The following is a 22,981-nucleotide window of genomic DNA, read 5'->3' on the forward strand; positions in this document are numbered from 1 at the left end:
AGGTGAAAAGTCTGCTGTGATTCTGATAGGTCTTCCTTTATATGTTACTTGGCCTTTTTCTCTTACTGCCTTTAGTATTCTTTCTTTGTTTAGAACATTTGGTGTTTTGATTATTATGTGACGGGAAGTATTTCTGTTCTGGTCCAGTCTGTTTGGAGTTCTGTAGGCTTCTTGTATATTCATGGGCATCTCTCTCTTTAGGTTAGGGAAGTTTTCTTCCATAATTTTATTGAAGATATTTGCTGGCCCTTTAAGTTGTAAATCTTCACTCTCATCTATGCCTATAATCCTTAGGTTTGGTCTTCTCATTGTGTCCTGGATTTCCTGGATATTTTGGGTTACAAGCTTTTTGCATTTTGCATTTTCTTTAACTGTTGAGTCCATGGTTTCTATGGAATCTTCAGCATCTGAGATTCTTTCTTCTATCTCTTGTATTCTGTTGTTGATATTTGCATCTCTGTCCCCTGATTTCTTCCCAAGGCTTTCTATCTCCAAAGTTGTCTCCCTTTGAGTTTTCTTAGTTGTTTCTACTTCTGATTTTAGATCCTGGATGGTTTTGCTTAGCTCCTTCACTTGCATGTTTGTGTTTCCCTGTAATTCTTTAAGAGATTTTTGTGTTTCCTCTTTCATGAGCTCAGCCTGTTGACCAAAGTTCTCCTGTATTTTTTTAACAGATTTTTGTGTTTCGTCTTTTATGACCTCAGCCTGTTGACCAAAGTTCTCCTGTATTTCTTTAAGTATTTTTTGCATTTCCTCCTTGTTGGCTTTTGTATTCTCCTGGATTTCTTTCAATGATTTTTGTGTTTCCCTTGCAAGGGCTTCTAACTTTTGATCCATTTTCTCCTGAATGTCCTTCATGTGTTCCTGTACCAGCATCATGACCAGTGATTTTAAATCCAAATCTTGTTTTACTGGTGTGATGGGGTATCCAGGACATGTTGGTAGAGGAGAATTGGGTTCAGATGTTGCCATATTGCCTTGATTTCTGTTAATGACGTTCCTGCGTTTGCCTTTTGCCATCTAGTTCTCACTGGTGTTAGTTTGTCTTGTCAGTGCTGGACTCACCAGTGCAAGCTGCCCCTTCCCAGTTGGCCTCTGGTGCACAGCTTACCTCCTGCACTGCTTGTAGACAAGGTGCTGCTGCCCAGGCTGTTCAGATCCCAAAGCAGGCACCCGAAGGCTCCCGCTGGGGCCCGCTGGATTCACTGGAGCACACTGACTTCTCCCAGCTGGCCGCCCGGAAACCCAGCTAGCCACTTGTAGGACTTTGAGATGTGGTGCTGCCGCCCAGGCTGATCTGGGCAGCAGAACTCCCAACCGGGTTGGTGCACACAAGGCTAGCCTAGCTGCTTAGGCCCTGAGTCTAGGCAGAAGCCTGGCAGGCCAATGTTGGTGCAAAGTTCCCCTCAGCTGTGGGTGTTAATTGGGTGTGTCAGGTGGCTAGGATGGTGGCGTGCGCAAGTTCCCTGAGAGTGCTGCGAGAGTCTGCTGGGCTAACAACCTCCTGGCTGGGTCAGCACACAGATGGCCCAACGAGCAGCCCAGGGCCTGGGGGCAGTCCAGGGCCTGACCGTCTGAGACCCCTGCTATGTCCGCCTTGGGCTATGCCTGTTAGCTGGTTTGGTTTTGCCTCCTAGGTCTCTCTGGCTTCCCGTAGGCAAAATGGCGGTGGTGCGCAAACTGGCCTGGATAAACAACCTCCTGGCCGGGTTGGCACACAGATGGCCCACCGAGTAGTCCAGGGCCTGGGGGCAGTCCAGGGCCTGACCGTCTGAGACCCCTGCTATGTCCGCCTTGGGCTATGCCTGTTAGCTGGTTTGGTTTTGTCTGCTAGTCTCTCTGGCTTCCCGTAGGCAAAATGGCGGCGGTGCGCGCCGGCCCGGGCAAACAAGCTCCTGGCTGGGTCGGCACACAGATGGCCCACCGAGCAGCCCAGGACCTGGGGACAGTCCAGGGCCTGACCGTCTGAGACCCCTGCTATGTCCGCCTGGGCTATGCCTGTTAGCCGGTTTGGTTTTGCCTGCTAGGTCTCTCTGGCTTCCCGTAGGCAAAATGGTGGTGGTGCGGGCGCAGGTACGGGAGGAAAAAAACCTCCTGGCCGGGTTTGCACCCCGGTGGACCCCCGATCAGCCCAGGGCCTGGGTGCAGGCCAACGCCCGTCGGGCTTAGACCCCCGCGATGTTGGTCTCGGGTTATATTTGCGTACCTCAGTCTGATTTCTCTGGCGACCGAGAACCAATATGGAGCCCTCGTAACTGACTGGCGGGAGGCAGAGTTCTGATGTGGCTTCTGTGTGGTGAAAGGCACCGTAAATCCGCCGCTGCTTGCAGCCTGGCTGGCCAGCGATGGCCAGTGGTCGTGGGCGCCGGGTCTGCCTGGACCCTGTCTGCTTGGTTCTACTGCTGATGGCCCTTCCTCTGGACCAGCCGCTGCTGCTGCTGCTGCTGCTGCTGCTGCTGCTGCCGCTGCTGCTGATCCCAAATCAGGGTTGTTTTGATTTGCATTTCCCTAATGACTAATGATGTTGAGCACTTCTTAAGGTGCCTCTTGGCCATCTGAATTTCTTCAGGTGAAAATTCTTTGTTTATATCTGTACCACATTTTTAATAGGGTTATTTGGTTTCCTGGGGTCTAACTTCTTGAGTTCTTTGTATATATTGGATATTAGCCCTCTATCAGATATAGGGTTGGTGAATATCCTTGCCCAATTTGATGGTTGCCGTTTTGTCCTTTTAACAATGTCCTTTGCCTTACAGAAACTTTGTAATTTGATGAGGTCCCATTTATTAATTCTTGATCTTAGAGCATAAGCTATTGGTGTTCTGTTCAGGAACTTTTCCCCTGTGCCCATGTCCTCAAGGGTCTTCCCCAGTTTCTTTTCTATTAGTTTCAGTGTGTCTAGTTTTACATGAAGGTCCTTGATCCACTTGAAGTGAAGTTTAGTACATGGAGATAAGAATGGATCAATTCGCATGCTTCTGCATACTGACCTCCAATTGAACCAGCACCATTTGTTGAAAAGGCTATCTTTTTTCCACTGGATATTTTCAGCTCCTTTGTCGAAGATCAAGTGACCATAGGTGTGTGGGTTCATTTCTGGATCTTCAATTCTATTCCATTGGTCCACTTGTCTGTTGCTGTGCCAATACCATGCAGTTTTTAACACTATTGCTCTGTAGTATTGCTTGAAGTCAGGGATACTGATTCCCCCAGAATTTCTTTTGTTGTTGAGAATAGTTTTAGCTATCCTGGGTTTTTTGTTATTCCAAATGAATTTGAGAATTGCTTTTTCCAACTCTGTGAAGAACTGAGTTGGGATTTTGATGGGGATTGCGTTGAATCTGTAGTTTGCTTTTGGCAAGATGGCCATTTTAACTATATTAATCCTGCCAATCCACGAGCATGGCAGATTTTTCCATTTTCTGAGGTCTTCTTCGATTTCCTTCTTCAGAGACCTGAAGTTCTTGTCGTATAGATCTTTCACTTGTTTGGTTAGAGTCACACCAAGATACTTTATATCGTTTGTGGCTATTGTGAAGGGTGTCATTTCCCTAACTTCTTTCTCAGCCTGCTTATCCTTTGAGTATAGGAAGGCAACTGATTTGCTTGAGTTGATTTTATGACCTGCCACTTTGCTGAAGTTGTTTATCAGCTGTAGGAGTTCTCTGGTGGAGGTTTTCGGGTCACTTAAGTAGACTTATCATGTCAACTGCAAATAGTGATAATTTGACTTCTTCCTTTCCAATTTGTATCCCCTTGACCTCCTTATGTTGTCTAATTGCTCTAGCTAGAACTTCAAGTACTATATTGAAAAGATATGAAGAGAGAGGACAGCCTTGTCTAGTCCTTGATTTTAGTGGGATTGCTTCAATTTCTCTCCGTTTAGTTTGATGTTGGCTATAGGTTTGCTGTATATTGCTTTAACGATGTTTAGGTATGGGCCTTGAATTCCTGTTCTTTTCACAACTTTTAGCATGAAAGGATGCTGAATTTTGTCAAGTGGTTTTTCTGCATCTAATGAGATGATCATGTGATTTTTTCTTTGAGTTTGTTTATGCAGTGGATAGCATTGATGGATTTCCTTATATTGAACCATCCCTGCATCCCTGGGATGAAGCCTACTTGATCATCATGGATGATCGTTTTGATATATTCTTGGATTCGGTAGGCAAGAATTTTATTAAGTATTTTTGCATCAATATTCATAAGGGAAATTGGCCTGAAGTTCTCTTTCTTTGTTGGATCTTTGTGTGGTTTTGGTATCAGCGTAATTGTGGCTTCATAGAACGAGTTGGGTAGAGTTCCTTCTGTTTCAATTTTGTGGAATAGTTTGAAGAGTATTGGTGTTAGGTCTTCTATGAAGGTCTGCTAGGATTCTGCACTGAAGTCATTTGGTCCCCTTTTTTTGTTTGGTCACAAGACAGACCTCAACAAATATAAGAAGATCGAACTAATCCCATGCCTCCTATCAGATCACTATGGAGTAAAAGTGGTCTTCAATATAACAAAAACAACAGAAAACCCACATATACATGGAAACTGAACATTCTACTCAATGATTCCTTGGTCAAGGAAGAAATAAATAAAGAAATTAAAGACTTTTTAGAACTTAATGAAAATGAAGACACAACATACCCAAATCTATGGGACACAATGAAAGCAGTGCTAAGAGGAAAACTCGTAGCCCTGAGTGCCTCCAAAAAGAAAATGGAGAGAGCATACACTAACAGCTTAATGACACACCTGAAAGCCCTGGAAGAAAAAGAATCTATTTCACACAGGAGGAGTAGAAGGCAGGAAATCATCAAACTCAGGGCCAAAATCAATCAAGTAGAAACAAAGAGAACCATACAAAGAATCAACAGAACCAGGAACTGGTTCTTTGAGAAAATCAGCAAGATAGATAAACCCTTAGCCAGATTAACCAAAGGGCACAGAGACAGTATACAGATTAACAAACTTAGAAATGAAAAGGGAGATATAACAACAGAAACTGAGGAAATCCAAAAAAATCATTAGATCCTACTACAAAAGCCTATAGTCAACACAACTGGAGAATCTGGAGGAAATGGACAGTTTCCTAGACAGATATCCGACACCAAAACTAAATCAGGATCAAATAGATCATCTAAACAGTCCCATAACACCTGAAGAAATAAAAGGGGTCATAGAAAGTCTCCTTTTATGTTATTTTTATGTTTGTGTGGACATCTTCTTTTCGGTTTGTTGAAAGAAGTTACTTTCTTGTTTTTTCTAGGGTATAGTTTCCCTCCTTGTGTTGGAGTTTTCCATCTATTATCATTGGTAGGACTGGATTTGTGGAAAGATATTGTGTAAATTTGGTTTTTATCATGGATTATCTTGGTTACTCCATCTATGGTTATTGAGAGTTTTGCTGGGTATAGTAGTCTGGGATGGTATTTCCTCTTAGGTTCTGTATGAGATTTGCCCAGGCTCTTCTAGCTTTCATGGTCTCTGGTGAGAAGTCTGGCGTAACTCTGATTGGTCTGCCTTCATAAGTTACTTGACCTTTTTCCTTTACTACTTTTAATATTCTTTCTTTGTTTAGTGCATTTGATGGTTTGATTATTATGTGCTGGGAGGACTTTCTTGTCTGGTCCAGTTTGTTTGGAGTTCTGTAGACTTCTTGTTTGATCATGGGCATCTCTTTTTTTTTTTTTTTTTTTTTTTTTTTTTTTTTTTTTTTTTTTTTAGGTTAGGGAAGTTTTGTTCAATAATTTTGTTGAAGATATTTACTAGCCCTTTCAGTTTTGAATCTATGCTCTCTTCTATACCTATAATCCTTAGGTTTGTTCTTCTCATTGTGTCCTGGATATCCTGGATGTTTTGGGTTACAAGCTTTTTGCATTTTGCATTTTCTTTTTTTTTTAATTGAAAAGAGAAGTAAAAAAATACTTTATGATAAAATTAAAGATTTACATGGAAAATATTTCAGATAAACACGTTAAAATTGACAATTTTCATGGAAAATTAAAGAGTAAAGTGGTAGACATGCAAAACATTGCTAAATTAATTGAAATATAGAATAGAAACATTTTATGATAGAATTGAAGATTTACATGGAAAATATTTCTGATAAAATTGTAGAAAAAAGTAGAGAAACATGTTAGAATTGAAGATTATCATGGAAAATTTTATATAGATATAATAATGGTAGGCATAAAAGTATTCCTAAGTTGATTAAAAGTGGAATTATAAACATTTTCTGATAAACTTGAAGATTTACATGTTAAATTTCTGATAAAATTGAAGAAATATATAGAAAAACATGTTAAAATTAAAGATTCCCATGGAAACTCAATCTATAATACCACTCAACAGTAGAAAACCAATGCTTGTATTGATGACAGCATCAATCCATACACAATGTCAAAATACACTGAAAATTATTACAACTCACCAACATGTCTTCAATGAATAGAATGCAAATACTAAGAATAAAGTTTAGCATCACTTTCGTTAAGGTTAGAAATAGTGACCTTCTCTCTGGAGGGGACTACCTAGGAGCACACAGGGCATAAGATCAGTGGAGCACCTGGGACGGAAGTCTTCCTGCTACCATTTGCACCAGGGAGTTGGGAAGCTCCACAGCCTTCTGTGCGTAGCCTGCCAGAAGAAAGAGATCTCCCAGCAGTGCTTTCACTTTTGAGCTCAGAGGAGTAAGGGCACAGGCTTACAGGCCCACAGGAGGAACAAACTCCAGCTAGAGACACCAATACCAACTAGCACCAGAGATAACCAGATGGCAAAAGTCAAGCACAAGAACCCTTCCAACAGAAACTAAGGCCACATGGCAACATTAGAACCCAGTTCTCCCACCACAGCAAGTCCCAGATACGCAACACACCAGAAAAGCAAGAGTTGTATTTAAATTCATATCTCATGATGCTGATAGAGGACTTAAAGAAAGACTTAAATAACTACCTTAAAGAAATACAGGAGAACATCAGTCAACAACAGGTAGAAGCCCTTAAAGAGGAAACACAAAAATACCTTAAGGAAACACAGGAGAACATGAGTCAACAGGTAGAAGCCCTTAACAGGAAACACAAAAATACCCTAAAGAAATACAGGAGAACATGGGTAAACAGGTAGGAGTCCTTAAAGAGGAAACACAAAAATGCCTTAAAGAAACACAAGAGAACATTGGGTCAACAGGTAGAAGCCCTTAAAGAAAAAACACAAAAATACTTTAAAGAATTTCAGGAAAATACACACACACACACACACACACACACACACACACACACACACACACACACACCAAAACAAAACAAAACAAAACAAAACAAAACAAAACAAGTGAAGAAACTGAACGAAACCACCCAGGAGCAAAATATGGAAGTAAGAACAATAAAGAAATCACAAAAGGATACAACTCTGGAGATAGAAAACCTTGGAAAGAAATCAGGAGTCATAGATGCAAGCATCAACAACAGAATACAAGAGATAGAAGAAAGAATCTCCTTATAAATATACTGGAAGAAACTAGCAAGATCCAGAAATGAACCCACACACCTATGGCCACTTGATCCTCGACAAAGAGGCTGAAAACATCCAATGGAAAAAAGATAGCCTTTTCAACAAATGGTGCTGGTTCAACTAGAGGGCAGCATGCAGAAGAATGCAAATTGATCCATCCTTGTCTCCTTGTACTAAGCTCAAATCCAAATGGATCAAGGACCTCCACATAAAGCCAGACACTCTGAAGCTAATAGAAAAGAAACTGGGGAAGACCCTTGAGGACATCGGTACAGGGAGAAAGTTTCTGAACAGAACACCAATAGCGTATGCTCTAAGAGCAAGAATTGACAAATGGGACCTCATAAGGTTACAGAGTTTCTGTAAGGCAAAGGACACCATCAAGAGGACAAATCGGCAACCAACAAATTGGGAAAAGATCTTCACCAATCCTATATCAGATAGAGGGCTAATATCCAATATATATAAAGAACTCAAGAAGTTAGACTCCAGAAAACCAAACAACCCTATTAAAAAATGGGGTACAGAGTTAAACAAAGAATTCTCACCTGAAGAACTTCAGATGGCGGAGAAGCATCTTAAAAAATGCTCAACTTCACTAGTCATTAGGGAAATGCAAATCAAAACAACCCTGAGATTTCATCTTACACCAGTCAGAATGGCTAAGATTAAAAATTCAGGAGACAGCAGATGTTGGAGAGGGTGTGGAGAAAGAGGAACACTCCTCCACTGCTGGTGGGGTTGCAAATTGGTACAACCACTCTGGAAATCAGTCTGGCGGTTCCTCCGAAAACTGGGCACCTCACTTCCAGAAGATCCTGCTATACCACTCCTGGGCATATACCCAGAGGATTCCCCACCATGTAATAAGGATACATGCTCTACTATGTTCATAGCAGCCCTATTTATAATTGCCAGATGCTGGAAAGAACCCAGGTATCCCTCAACAGAAGAGTGGATGCAAAAAATGTGGTATATCTACACAATGGAGTACTATTCAGCCATTAGAAACAATGAATTCATGAAATTCTTAGGCAAATGGATGGAGCTAGAGAACATCATACTAAGTGAGGTAACCCAGACTCAAAAGGTGACTCATGGTATGCACTCACTAATAAGTGGATATTAACCTAGAAAACTGGAATACCCAAAACATAATCCACACATCAAATGAGATACAAGAAGAAAGGAGGAGTGGCCCCTTGTTCTGAAAAGACTCAGTGAAGCAGTACTCAGCAAAACCAGAACGGGGAAGTGGGAAGGGGTGGGTGGGAGGACAGGGGAAGAGAAGGGCGCTTACGGGACTTTCAGGGAATGGGGGGGCTAGAAAAGGGGAAATCATTTGAAATGTAAATAAATTATATCGAATAAAAAAAATTAAAAAAAAGACATAGACTAAAAAATATTTCTCATGTAAATCTTCAATTTTATCAGAAAATGTAATTTCCCCTTTAATTTAGTAATGTTTTTTTCAATTTTTAATTTATTTTCTATATTCTTTGTTTACATTCTAAAAGCCTTCCCGTTTCCCAGTCCCCCCTGCCCCATATGTCTCATAAGTCCTCTTCCCTCCATCCATTCTCCTATCTTTCCCCCTCCCTTTTCTCTGTCCTGGTACTCCCCTACAGTGCTGGATCAAGCCTTTCCAGGATTAGGGCCCTCTTCTTCCTTCTTCATGGCAATCATTTGATATGCTAATTGTATCTTCAGTGTTCAGAGTTTCAGGGCTGATTAATATCCACTTATCAATGATTGCATTCCATGTATATTCTTTTGTGATTGGGTTACCTCGCTTAGGATGATATTTTCCAGTTCCATCCATTTGCCTAAAAAAATTGGTGAATTCATTGTTTTTAATTGCTGAATAGTACTCCATTGTGTATATATACCACATTTTCTGTATCCATTCCTCCATTGAGGGATATCTGGGTTCTTTCCAGCTTCTGGCTATTATAAATAAGGCTGCTACAAACATAGTGGAGCATGTGTCCTTAGTAATGTTTTTTATGTCTACCATTTTGTCTGCATTATTTTTAATGATAATCTTCAATTTTAACATGTCTTTATATTTCTTCTATTTTACCAGAAATGTTTTCAATGTAAATCTTTGATTTTATCACAAATGTTTCTAATGCGCCCTTCAATCAATTTAGAAAGAGTTTTTTTTCTTTTTTTTATTTGATATATTTTTTATTTACATTTCAAATGATTTCCCCTTTTCTGGCTTCCCACTCCCTGAAAGTTCCATAAGTTCCCTTCTCTCCCCCTGTTCCTTCATCCACCCCTTCCAACTTCCCTGTTCTGGTATTGCCCTATACTGCTACACTGAGTCTTTCCATAACCAGGTGTCACTCCTCTGTTCTTCTTGGACATCATTTGATGTGTGGATTATGTTTTGGGTATTCCAATTTTCTAGGCTAATATCCACTTATTAGTGAGTGCATACCGTGATTGATCTTTTGAGACTAGGTTACCTCACTTAGTATGATGTTCTCCAGCTCCATCCATTTGTCTAAGATTTCATGAATTCATTGTTTCTAATGGCTGAATAGTATGCCAATGTTTATATATACCACATTTTTTGTATCCATTCCTCCGTTGAGGGATACCTGGGTTCTTTCCAGCTTCTGGCTATTATAAATAGGGCTGCTATGAACTTAGTGGAGCATGTATCTTTATTACATGCTGGAGAATCCTCTGGGTATATGCCCAGGAGTGGTATAGCAGGATCCTCCGTAAGTGATGTGCCCAGTTTTCTGAGGAACCGCAAGACTGATTTCCAGAGTGGTTGTACCAATTTGCAACCCCACCAGCAGTGGAGGAGTGTTCCTCTTTCTCCTCATCCTTGCCAACACCTGCTGTCTCCTGAGTTTTTAATCTTAATCATTCTGACTGGTGTAAGGTAAGATATCAGGGTTGTTTTGATTTGCATTTCCCTAATAACTAATGATGCTGAGCATTTTTTAAGATGCTTCTCAGCCATCTGATGTTCTTCGGTTGAAAATTCTTTGTTTAGCTCTGTACCCCATTTTTTAATAGGGTTATTTGGATTTCTGGGGTCTAACTTCTTTAGTTCTTTGTATATATGGAATATTAGCCCTCTGTCGGATATAGGGTTGGTGAAGATCTTTTCCCAGTTTGTTGGTTGCCAATTTGTCCTTTTGATGGTGTGCTTTGCCTTACAGAATGTTTGTAATTTTATGAGGTCCCATTTGTCAATTCTTGATCTTAGAGCATAAGCTATTGGTATTCTGTTCAGGAACTTTCCCCCTGTACCGATGTTCTCAAGGGTCTTCCCCTGTTTCTTTTCTATTATCTTCAGAGTGTCTGGCTTTATGTGGAAGTCCTTGATCTATTTGGAGTTGAGCTTAGAACAAGGAGATAAGGATGGATCAATTCGCATTCTTCTGCATGTTGAAAGTCTTCCAACCAAAAGAAAAGCACAGGACCAGATGGTTTCAGTGCAGAATTCTATCAGAACTTCAAAGAAGACCTAACACCAATACTCTTCAAACTATTCCACAAAATTGAAACAGAAGGAACACTACCCAACTCATTCTACGAAGCCACAATTATGCTGATACCAAAACCACACAAAGATCCAACAAAGAAAGAGCACTTCAGGCCAATTTCCCTTATGAACATCAATGCAAAAATACTAAATAAAATTCTTGCCAAACGAATCCAAGAACATATCAAAAAGATCATCCATCATGATCAAGTAGGCTTTATCCCAGGGATGCAGGGGCGGTTCAATATACGGAAATCCATCAATACAATCCACTACATAAACAAACTCAAAGAAAAAAAACACATGGTCATTTCATTGGATGCTGAAAATGCATTTGACAAAATTCAGCATCCTTTCATGCTTAAAGTCTTGGGAAGAACAGGAATTCAAGGCCCATACCTAAACATAGTAAAAGCAATATACAGCAAACCGGTAGCCAGCATCAAACTAAATGGAGAGAAACTTGAAGCAATCCCACTAAAATCAGGGACTAGACAAGGCTGCCCCCTCCCTCCATATCTTTTCAATATTGTACTTGAGGCACTAGCTAGGGCAATTAGACAACATATGGAGGTCAAAGGGATACAAATTGGAAAGGAAGAAGTCAAACTATCAATATTTTCAGTTGATATGATAGTCTACCAAAGTGACCCAACAAACTCCACCAGAGAACTCCTACAGCTGATAAACAACTTCAACAAAGTGGCAGGTTATAAAATCAACTCAAGCAAATCAATAGCCTTCCTATACTCAAAGGATAAGCAGGCTGAGAAAGAAATTAGGGAAATGACACCCTTCACAATAGCCACAAACAATATAAAGTACCTTGGTGTGACTCTGACCAAACAAGTGAAAGATCTGTATGACAAGAATTTTAAGTCTCTAAAGAAGGAAATGAAAGAAGACCTCAGAAAATGGAAAAATCTCCCATGCTCATGGATTGGCAGGATTAATTTAGTTAAAATGACCATTTTGCCAAAAGCAATGTACAGATTGAACACAATACCCATCAAAATCCCAACTCAGTTCTTCATAGAGTTAGAAAGAGCAATTCTCAAATTCATCTGGAATAACAAAAAACCCACGATAGCTAAAACTATTCTCAACAACAAAAGAAATTCTGGGGGAATCAGTATCCCTGACCTCAAGCAATACTACAGAGCTATAGTGTTAAAAACTGCATGGTATTGGTACAGTGACAGGCAGGCAGCTCAATGGAATGGTACTGAAGATCCAGAAATGAACCCACACACCTATGGCCATTTGATCCTCGACAACGGGGCTGAAAACATCCAGTGGAAAAAATATAGCCTTTTCAGAAAGAATTTTTATATCTACCATTTTATTTGTAAAATTTTCAATGAAATAGTCAATCTTAACATGTTTGTCTATTTATTTCTTGAATTTTATCAGAAATAGTTTCCATGTAAATCTTCAATTTTATCTGAAAATGTTTATAATTCCACCTTCAATCAACTTAGATTTATTTTTATGCATATCATTTTATCTATATAATTTCCATGATAATCTTTCATTTTAACATTTTCTATATATTTCTTCAATTTTATCAGAAATATTTTCCATGTACATCTTCAAGTTTATCAGAAAATGTTTTAATTCCACTTTCAGTCAACTTAGTAATACTTTTATGCCTACCATTATTATATGTATATAAAATTTTCCACGATAGTCTTCAATTCTAACATGTTTTTCTACATTTTTCTACAATTTTATCAGAAATATTTTCCACATAAATCTTCTATTTTATCATAAAATGTTTCTGGTCCATATTTCAAATAATTTAACATTTTGCATTTTCTTTGACTTTTGAGTCAATGTTTTCTATGTTATGTTCAGCTCCTGAGAGTCTTTCTTCTCTCTTGTATTCTGTTGTTAATGCTTGCTTCTCTGACTCCTGATTTCTTTCCAAGGTTTTCTATCTCCAAAGTTGTATACCTTTGCCATTTCTTTATTGTTTTTACTTCCATATTTTGCTCCTGGATGGTTTTGTTTAGTTCCTTCACTTGTTTTGTGTGTGTGTGTGTGTGTTTTCCTGAAATTCTATAAGGTATTTTTGTGTTTCCTCTTTAAGGGCTTCTACCTGTTGACCCATGTTCTCTAGTGTTTCTTTAAGGTATTTTTGTGTTTCCCCTTTAAGGGCTTCTACCTGTTTATGCATGTTCTCCTGTGTTTCCTTAAGGTAATTTTGTGTCTCCTCTTTAAGGGCTTCTACCTGTTGTTGACTGATGTTCTCCTGTATTTCTTTAAGGGAGCTATTTAAGTCTTTCTTGAAGCTCTCTATCAGCATTATGAGATACGATTTTAAATCCAACTCTTGTTTTTCTGGTGTGTTGGGGTACCTGGGACTTGCTGTGGTGGGAGAACTGGGTTCTGATGTTGCCATGTGGCCTTGGTTTTTGTTGGTAGGGTTCTTGTGCTTGACTTTCACCATCTGGTTATCTCTGGTGCTAGTTGGTATTGGTGTCTCTGGCTGGAGTTTGTTCCTCCTGTGGGCCTCTAAGGCTGTGTCCCTACTCCTGGGAAACTTCTGGCAGGGTCTGTGCACAGGAGGCTGTGGAGTTGCCTGGTTCTCTGGTGCATGTGACAACCAAAGGCTCCTGTCCAGCTGCTCCACTGATAGTATGTCCTGTGCACCCACTGAAAGTTCTTATTCGGTAATGCTTATTAATTCCTGTTCTGTTGTTTGTTTGAGACCTCTTTTGGTAAACTGTTCTGAGATTGTTTGTGTTATTTTGGGTATAGTTAATCTTCTTCTCTTCGGTCTTAATTATTCCTTCTAATATTCTCTGTACAGATGGATTGTTGGACTGAAATTGCTCAAATCTGTTTTTATCATGAAATGTTTTTCTTTCTCCTTCAATTGTGATTGGAATTTCTGCAGGGTATCGTAGTCTGGGCTGGCCTGTGGTCTCTTAGAGATTGTGAAACATTTGTCCAAGCCCTTCTAGGTTGCAGAGTCTCCACTAAAAAGCCAGGTGCTGTTGTGACAGGCTGGCCTTTCTGTGACTTGGGCTTTGCCCTTTCAGGTTCTACTTTCCTTCTCTTATTCTGCACATTTAGTGTTTTGGTTATCACCTGTCAAAGCGAGTTTCTTTTCTGGCCCTGTCTATCTGGTGTGGTTAGTATCCTGTACCTTGATACTCATCCATTTAGACTTGGGAAATTTTCTTGTATGACTTCATTTCTGTGCCTTTGACCTAGGTTAGGTCAAAGGCCTCTTTTCTTCTTTATAGGTTTGGCCCTTTCATAGTGTACCAGATTTCTTTCATGTTTTGTATCTGGAGTTTACTGTTTTTTTTTGTTTGTTTGTTTGTTTTTTGTTTTTTGTTTTTTGTTTTTTTTTTTTTTTAGATTTAACATTTTCTGTGACTGATTTATCCATTTCTTCTGTCTTCAAGGCCTGAAATTTTCTCTTCCATATCGGTGGGTCTTTTTTTTTTTTTTTTTTTTTTTTGAGTGTGTGGTCTTACTTCCTGAGTATTCCTGTTTTATTCCAGTTTGGATTTTCTTTAGCAATTCTAATTTTGTGTTCATATTTCACTTGGGTTTTTCATTTTATTTAATTGTTTACATTTTTATAGTCTTCATTCTGGCATTTATTCATATTTTTCTTAAGGTCTAGGGACATAGTCATAATTGCTATTTTAAAGTCTTAAGATTCATTTAAATTTCTTTTTTATATTTTATGGAATAACATGAGTGTTAGTTCTTCTTTGAAGATCTGATAAAATTCTGCTTTTTTATCCGTGTGTCTCTGGGCTTTTTCAGTTGGATACTTTTAATTACTGCTTCTATCTCATTAGTTGCTATATATGTCTACTTAAATTGCTGAATCTTGATTTCATTTTTACAGAATATATACATTTATATATGTACATATATGTATATATATCTTTTATCTTTCATTTTAGTAAGATATAGATTTTGAAGGTTGAATTTCTTCAATATCTATTATTATATTTGTCTTTCAATCTCTGGTTTTATGAATTTGATTTTTGTTAATCTTTTCAAATAACTATTCCAATCACTTTTTTGATTGTTCCTTTTATTTCTGTTTCATTAATTTCAGCTCTGATTTTGATTTTTCTGTTTTTTAAAACTTTTTATTGATTCTTTGTGAATTTCATATTATGCATCCCAGTCCTACTAATGCCTCTGGCCCCTGTATCCACTCTCTGCCCTTGTGATCTCCCCCTCAAAAGAAAAGAAAAAAGAAAAGACATGTGCTGCTTGGAATATCTTGCCCCAGGGAATGGAAGTGTTAGCATCTGTGTCCTAGTTGGAGTGGGTCTGGCCTTGGTAGAGGAAGTGTGTCACTTTGAGAGACCTTCCTCCTAGCTGCCTGGAAGCCAGTCTTCTGTCTGCCTTCAGAACAAGATGGAGAACTCTCAGCTTCTCCAGCACTGTGCCTGCCTGCACACTGCCATGCTTCCCGCCATGATGATCATGAACTGAACCTCTGAAAATATGAGCCAGCCCCAATTACATGTTGTCCTTTATAAGAGTTGGCTTGGTCATGGCGTGTTTTCACAGCAATGGGAACCCTAATTAAGACAAGATAGAATAAATAGAATAAAAATAAATCTTGTCATGGAAGCTGTGGTGTGTCACAGTATGTCCCACAGAATTCCCTTTTGTCCACACATTTACTTACAAATGTTCATTGCAGTGAGTCACTGATCTATTTTAAGGTCTCTGGCTTCTGTTACACTATCAATACTGGATCCTCACTGGGACTTCTCTCAGATATCCTGTTGTTGCCCTATGTCATGGAGATTCTGCATCTTTGGATCTGCAAGGCCAGCCCTTTCCCACACTCTAGCAGACAGATGTGGTAAATGTTGGGGTAGCCCAATTCAAAACCCTGAATCTGGGCCTGGGAGGTTGATCAGCCTGCCAGCTCACTTGTGCCTACACCACCAGGGCAAGCTCTGGAGTACTGACCTGGCTAGCTTACCCAATGCTGCAGCTGTCAAGGGCTGGCATAGCTCTCCTGCTCTTATGATCTAGGGGTGGCAGCTCTACTGTGCTGCCCAGGCAAGGTGCAGTGCCTGCTGCAGCTGGTAGGGGCAGGGCCAGCTCTTCCACACTCATGATCTCAGGGTTAGCTGTCCTGCCTGCCCCAAGCAGCAAGGGCACAGAGGGCACCCCCCCTCTCTCTCCCCCTCCCTCCTTCCCTCCCTCTCTCCCATGCCACCTTCTAAGATTTTTGTTTAAGGTTTAACATTTTTTTTTTTGACTGGATTACCCATCTCCTCTACTGTTGTCTTCAACATCTGATATTCTGTATTTCACTTGGCCTAATCTGCTTTCCAAGTTTTTTATTTGGATTTTTATTTCAGCTTGACTTTCCTAAAGAGATGCTTTTTTAAAAATTAAATTCTATTTTCATGTTTTGAATTATTTTTTATTATCTCAATCAGGTGTGTTTTCACAGTCTTCATACTGATATTTATTTATAACCCTCTTGATTTCCCAACTGACTAGGGTGCAGGATGCCATGAGGTTCCCAGGTGGTCTGGTGGGTGGGATGGCTGGCAGTAGGGTTTGACTCAGTGGGGCTAATACCTTGTGTTCAGGGCTACAGGGTATGATGCAAGCAGAGCTGGGTGGCTGGCATGTGACAGACTCACTCCTAGAATATCAATTTTACTCTTTTTCAGTTGTTATAACCTTCATTTGTTGAAAAAACTGTTGTTCCCCATTGAATGGTCTTGACAATCCTCTTGAAAATCGTTTGACCATTTTGATGTAAAGCCGTATTTCTGATATATGCTATTCGAGTCCATTGGTCTACATGTTTATGTTCATGACTGTATGACTCTGTTGTGGTTATTATCATGTATCCTCTTTTTCTGTTAGAAATGTTATTTTCCCTCAGCACACTCGGATCTGTCCTGCCTGCATCATCAGTCTCTGTGAGTCTCTATGCTGTTGTTCTCGCTGACTTGCCTGTGCTCCCAGCACCATTGCACCTTCCCTCCCTTCTGCTCTTCTGACACTGCTGCTAAGCTCAGACCCAGCAGGGTTTTTTGCTTTCATTATCCTCCTGATCCCCTTTTACTCCCTGCGTGATACTATGACCAAACTCAGGGCTTTGCTTCTGCTAAGCACCTGGTTACCACCACATTATATCCCAGGTCTTGTCTATCATTATGGAGCAGTACTTTTGTGTAGATTCCTTTTTGTTTTTATTTGCTTTTGTGTTCTTCTTGGCTAGGGATCAAAGTCAAGGCCTTGAGCATTCCAGGAAAATACTTTAGCAGCAAGCTGTACCCTAACTCCTTTATTAAAAATCTGTTCCTTCTGTACTGTTTGTAACAATCCTTTCTGTCCCCATACAACATTTTTGTTATTGATCTAATTTGTATTTAAGGCATCAACAATCCATGATTCCTCAAAGTAGAGCATGTGACACCTGCTGCTGTTTCCTCTCAGAATAATACTGCTGTCATCCTGGATACCTAGGAGGATCTGTGTATCTTTAAAATAAATTATATATTCTTTCGCATATTCTCTTCGCTATCAGGGTCCCTTAGATGTTTTACCCATTGTGTTAGTTCTAGTCATCAGCTTCAGACAGCTGACTATGGAGCTTGCATTTGGAGCATTAATTTATCACCCTTTGGATTTCTGTTGGGTGAGTGATTATTGCATTAGAGCAAATATTAGCTAGGAAACATGAAAGGAGTTAGCTATTCCAAATACCTTTCATCCTGTTGGAAAGGTAGCTCAGCACCAGAGAATTACCTCACTTTGTTCATGTTTGACACATGGATGAGAGAATCTAGAGAAGGGTAGAGAGTGGATAGTGTCTTACAGGACAAGTATCATTTTACTAGAAGAGGAAATTATGGATGCTGTTTTATCCAAATGCTTAAAGTGGTAAATGCCCAGGAAATGACTGTGGAAAGTTAGCTTTCAATACCAATTAAAAGAATCCCAGAATGGCACATATTAGTAATGACTCTAAGCATGCAATAGATGTCTAATGCATAGTTTATCACTCAGTGGCTAGAAGCATCCACAGAGACTTCTCACAGAAGAGAACTGCCATTCTGTTTTTGTGCCTCTGTTTGCTACAACTGTGGTTTGTCTGTGAGTAGTCATAGAAGCACTTGATGACAAAAACTAAAAAACCCTGAGCTAAGCATTCTGAAAGAAAAGGATGAGCATGTGACTGTTCTGAACCAAGTCATAGCAACGGTCAGTTAGGAAAGAATGGGACAAGCCTGAGATTCAAAATCAGTTGCCAGTCAGTAAGCTCCCATTTGCTGTTCTGTAATAGATCTCCATGTCCTGTATAGGAGCCTCTTCATCTTCCTATTTGAGAGCCGGAGATTGAATATGGGATCATATGAAGGCTTAGCATGTGCTCTACCACTAAGCAATTCCCTCTCTATTTTTTTTAAGAAGTAGAGATTGTTTTATTAGAGTAGAATAATTTTGATATTTCCAATGGCATTTGAGGAAACAGCTTTCATGAACTACATCACAGGTCATTCAGTTGGTTGATTTAATTTTGTGTGTCTAACTTTATGTAAAACCTAGGAGTACCTTTTAGATAGGTAATAAAACAGATTTATTTTGCTAGGCTTACAGCCATCCAGTCTATGCTTTTAAAAAAAGAAAAGGCAAAACATCCACTAATTGAAAATCCAAAATATGAACCCATAAAAGATCTCACAAAACTTTAATTACAAATCAATATTAGATTCCCATGCCCTTTTATGTGATGTAGAAAACGCACCGTGGTCAGTGTCCTGCCCAGTCCTTGTTATCGCTGTCTTTCTTCCTTGGCCTTTGAATACTACCAAACATTTCTGTGCCTTTGTATTACTCTGTTTAACAACTATGAACAGCTGCCCTGAGCCTCTCTGCTAAAGAACTAGCATTTATTAACATCTGGTGTATTTTAAAACTATATAACTTGGCAATTAATGCTGAACTTCTTTCATTATAACAGATGTGCTCCTGTTTTTAAGCCAAAATGTCAAATTGTTACAATTGTATAGAATTTAATAAATATATTTTGAAAGCTAGTACTATGGAATTAAGCTAAATATATCCACTCACTAGTGATAATATATTTTATATAATTATAACACATTTAGAATGTTCAGAGACAGCATGGTGGCACACACCTTTAATCCTAGCACTTGAGAAGCAGAGTCAGGCAGATCTCTAAGTTTGAAGCCAGCCTGGTCTACACAGTAAGTTCCAAAACAGCCAGGACTATGTAGAGAAACCTTATCTCAAAACACAAAACAACAATAACAACACAAAGAAAATAAAAGAAATTGTTCAGAGGCTTTGTAACAGATGTAAATGGAATTACATTTAAAGCACTTAAAACATTGTTTTATTAGTATCTCTTTTAAAGAATTTTTTCTTTATTTTTGAGATTTTTGTGCTTGGATACAATGAACTACAATCATATCTATCCCTTCTTGCCTCCAACTACCCTCTCAGCAGGGACCTCTCCCATGAAGAATAGGGCCAGGATCTTTGTCCTTTTTTTCCTTTGAGAAATAGGGGCAGGCATACGCCATGGTTGAAGTCAGAGAGTTGTGGGATTAGTTTTTTTTTTTCTTTCTACCACTTAGGTCTTAGTTACTGAATTCAGGTTGTCTTTACATGCTAGGACCTTTATTCTGTTATTTTTAAAAGTAATCAAAGTTTTGAAAGAAATAAATAGCTTGTTTATTTGTTGTAAAATTTACTCTCTGTTGTGTAAAAGATCAGTTTCATGATATTTTGGTGGTGCTTCTTCTTTACACACAGGATGATTATATTGCTTCAGGAGGGTTCATCACATAGGATTTTCCATATTTCTCCTTAGCGTTTGCTTGGCTGTATTTAAGTTAGTTACCCTTAGGTGTTATCAGAATGGTATTGATTTGCACAAAAATTGTACAATTCTGTGTTAAAAATCCAAGTTTTAGTTAATAGAAACATGATACACAAAACATCTACTGCCACTTCATTTCATAACTTATTTTAGATATAAAATATTACAAATATAAAAATAATAATATTAATAATATAAAATTTAAATTTGTATAGATTGATAGTAAGACAGGAATGCTTAATAGCTGTTCAAAAGTACAATTTTTTTGTTTGTACTAATAAAGTGTTCTTTCTTTAAACAGGAGAAAGCACCCACCACCTTCCACCTGTGAAAGCCCCTCTTCAAACAAAGAAGAAAATAATGAAACATTGTTTTCTTTGTGGAAAGAAAACAGGACTGGCCACTAGCTTTGAATGCAGGCAGGTGGCCAGCTGGAGAGGCTGACAGGCTTTCTCCGTGGGGACTCAGCATGGTATAATACAGAATAAAACAAATTTAAATGATTATTTATAACATCCAGATGATGTTCTAATAGCAGCCCTCAGATGAATTCCTAATTGGCTAGAGAGAGATAGATAACTCTAAAACATAAGTTTCCAAAAAGCATAAGTAGACACTACACAGTCATTGAACTAGGACATATAGGCTGACTCATTTGTTTTACTAGTGCTAGGGAGAGCCTTCTCCTTTTGCAAACTGTACAAAACTGAACTCAATTGGCAAATAGTTTACTATGCATTTCCACATTTGGTACAGTTATTTCAAAACATATGGATATATATTTTTAAACATTTTTCTTTTTGTAAGTATGTCTTACATTAACATTAACATCTTCCATTTATGTGAGGACAAGCATTGAAAAGAATTGTGGCTTTTTATTCTGTTCACATAAAATAACATTTTGTGGCTGGTCATGTGTTTTAAGTTCTCTCGTGGCATAGCTTTTTGTTGGTTTGTAGGTTTTGTTTTTTTGTTTCTTGTTTTATTTTTTATTTTGAGTCTCATGATTTGCCCCAGTTGTCCTGGACCTTGTTGTGTATACCAGACAGGCCTTGAATTCACAAAGTTCTTCCTCTGCCTCCTGCTGGGATTAAAAACAACAAACTATGTCTAGCCTTACATAGCTAATTTCTATATCACCTAATTTTCTCACTAGACTTAATTTCTTAGAATTCAAATTTTCTAACATAAGAGATATGTTTACCAGCTTTTAGTTTTTCACTTCAATAAGATATATAGCTGTCATTCATGAACAATTATCTTATTCTTCTGGGGGGCTTTATACTGATGTGTGGAAGGGAGGAACTGTTGGTACTGAAATTGCTAAGGAGCTCCAGAGGGCTTTGTTGGACTACCTGAAATCAAGCTAAAGAGATGAGCGCTCTGTGGAAACGTGACTATTCACATAACTTTTTTTGTGCTTTAGATGTGGAAACAACTTCTGTGCATCTCATCGCTATGCAGAAGCTCATGGCTGCACTTATGACTACAAAAGTGCAGGGAGGAGATACTTGCAGGAGGCAAACCCTGTGGTCAACGCACCAAAACTTCCCAAAATCTAATTCTGCTCTGCGCTTTACTGCTTTGCCTGAGGAATCGATTATATTGACAGAGAAATATTGTTTAGACTGCATTATTTTTGTTCGACTCCAAAAGATTTGCCAAATAACAAGCACACATAGTGTGCACTGTTGGAGACTGAAAATGCCTACTGTATTGATGTCTTTATTCTTTGGTGAATCAAAAGTTTTAAAAGTAGTTTTAAAAACTTTACACTATAATGATTTTAGTTTTGTTATTGCATGTCTGTGTTAAGTATTTTATATTTGAGATTGGAATTATTAGACAAATCTTCAAGAGATGCACTTTAGGAGGTTACTATTGGCCACATAACTGGGCTTCCATGTTGTACAGCAGCGAGTGGTTCCATATGGCTCTGTTCAAACTGAGCACCTTTTGCCCTTTTTTCTTTCTTTTCTTATGGGGATGGGATAAATGGGATTTTTTTAAAAAAAATAAATCCCACATGTGACAGTTTATGAGGTTTACCTGCAAGTTCTTTTTAAAAGAACATTTGTTTTTTTAAAACGTGATTTTTTTTAACACATATATTTCTTCCATATTCAGATTGGCATTCATATATGTATCCATTCTGTAGAACACATCATGTTAATATAGTATACATTTTTTTAAAATACTACTTTTTAAATGGTAGTTTTAAAATAACAGTATCTTACATGTTGCCATTGAAAAAAGAATCCAACTTTTTACTTTTCAAAAATGGCTATATATATTTTTAAAAGTCTCACAAACTTGGTTTATTTTTCTTACATATTGAGTGCTTTTACAGGGAAAATTCAAATAAATATTCAACTTCACTATGACTTTATTTGATTATTTACAATACATTTTCTTTTATAAAGTACTTAGATAAATAAGTGATTTATTATACTTGGGGGAAATGACTGGCAGTATAAAGGTATTATTTTAAGGCCTAAGGATTTTGTTCTTAGGTATAATGAATTTTCTATTCAGGACTTTGGAGGGCCATTGAAACTAATGTTGAATGTGAGGCAGCAGCTGCTAGGTGACCAAGTTAGGGGCTGCACCCTGGTCTCCTACAAGGGCTCCCAAAGGCCATTTTGGTGCTTCATAGACCACTCAGTCCACTGAGTGTTGCCTGGAGAACTCCTGATGCTCTTGTCGAATTTCATATAAGAGACTGAATATGGATGGACAGAGAGATGCCATCAGAACTAAAGTAAAGAACATTGGTTAAAGAGTGATAAAAAATTTAAAAGTGTAAAAGAGGAATGAGCCTTACAATTAAAGATGGAGGGCATGCTTTTGTTTGTTGTTTTTATTTTTTGAGATAGCAGACAGTAGCTAAGGCTGCCCTTGGCTCACTGTGTAGCCAGGCAAGGCTTTGACTTTTCAGCAGCTTTTAGGCCTCAGCCTCTCTTGTGCTGGGATTATAAGCTGGTGCTAACACTCTGCTGAAGACATGCTTTGCATATGTGGTGCATGAGTGGATTTGAAGGATACATGAGGCCAGAGCAGGATATCAAGTGACCTGCACCGACAGGTTGTTCTAA

The 22,981-nt window shown here is 38.7% G+C and overlaps 1 protein-coding gene across 8 annotated transcripts in view; it reads left to right on the forward strand.

The window, feature by feature from the left end:
* The window catches only part of Zfand4 (zinc finger AN1-type containing 4), an 86,375-nt gene extending 64,322 nt beyond the window's left edge, over positions 1 to 22,053 (forward strand). For 7 of the 8 annotated variants that reach the window (XM_052174635.1, XM_052174634.1, XM_052174633.1 and 4 more), the window contains 2 exons: positions 20,188 to 20,305; positions 21,313 to 22,053. In XM_052174635.1, coding sequence (XP_052030595.1) covers positions 20,188 to 20,305; positions 21,313 to 21,448 — 254 coding nt within the window. In that variant the 3' untranslated portion in view covers positions 21,449 to 22,053. Of the gene's footprint in view, positions 1 to 20,187; positions 20,359 to 21,312 lie in introns of all 8 variants that reach the window. The other variant, XM_052174637.1, reaches the window with a different exon arrangement.
* Positions 22,054 to 22,981: the final 928 nt, after the last annotated feature.

Source organism: Apodemus sylvaticus, chromosome 2, assembly GCF_947179515.1.
Source record: "Apodemus sylvaticus chromosome 2, mApoSyl1.1, whole genome shotgun sequence".
Taxonomy (NCBI): domain Eukaryota; kingdom Metazoa; phylum Chordata; class Mammalia; order Rodentia; family Muridae; genus Apodemus; species Apodemus sylvaticus.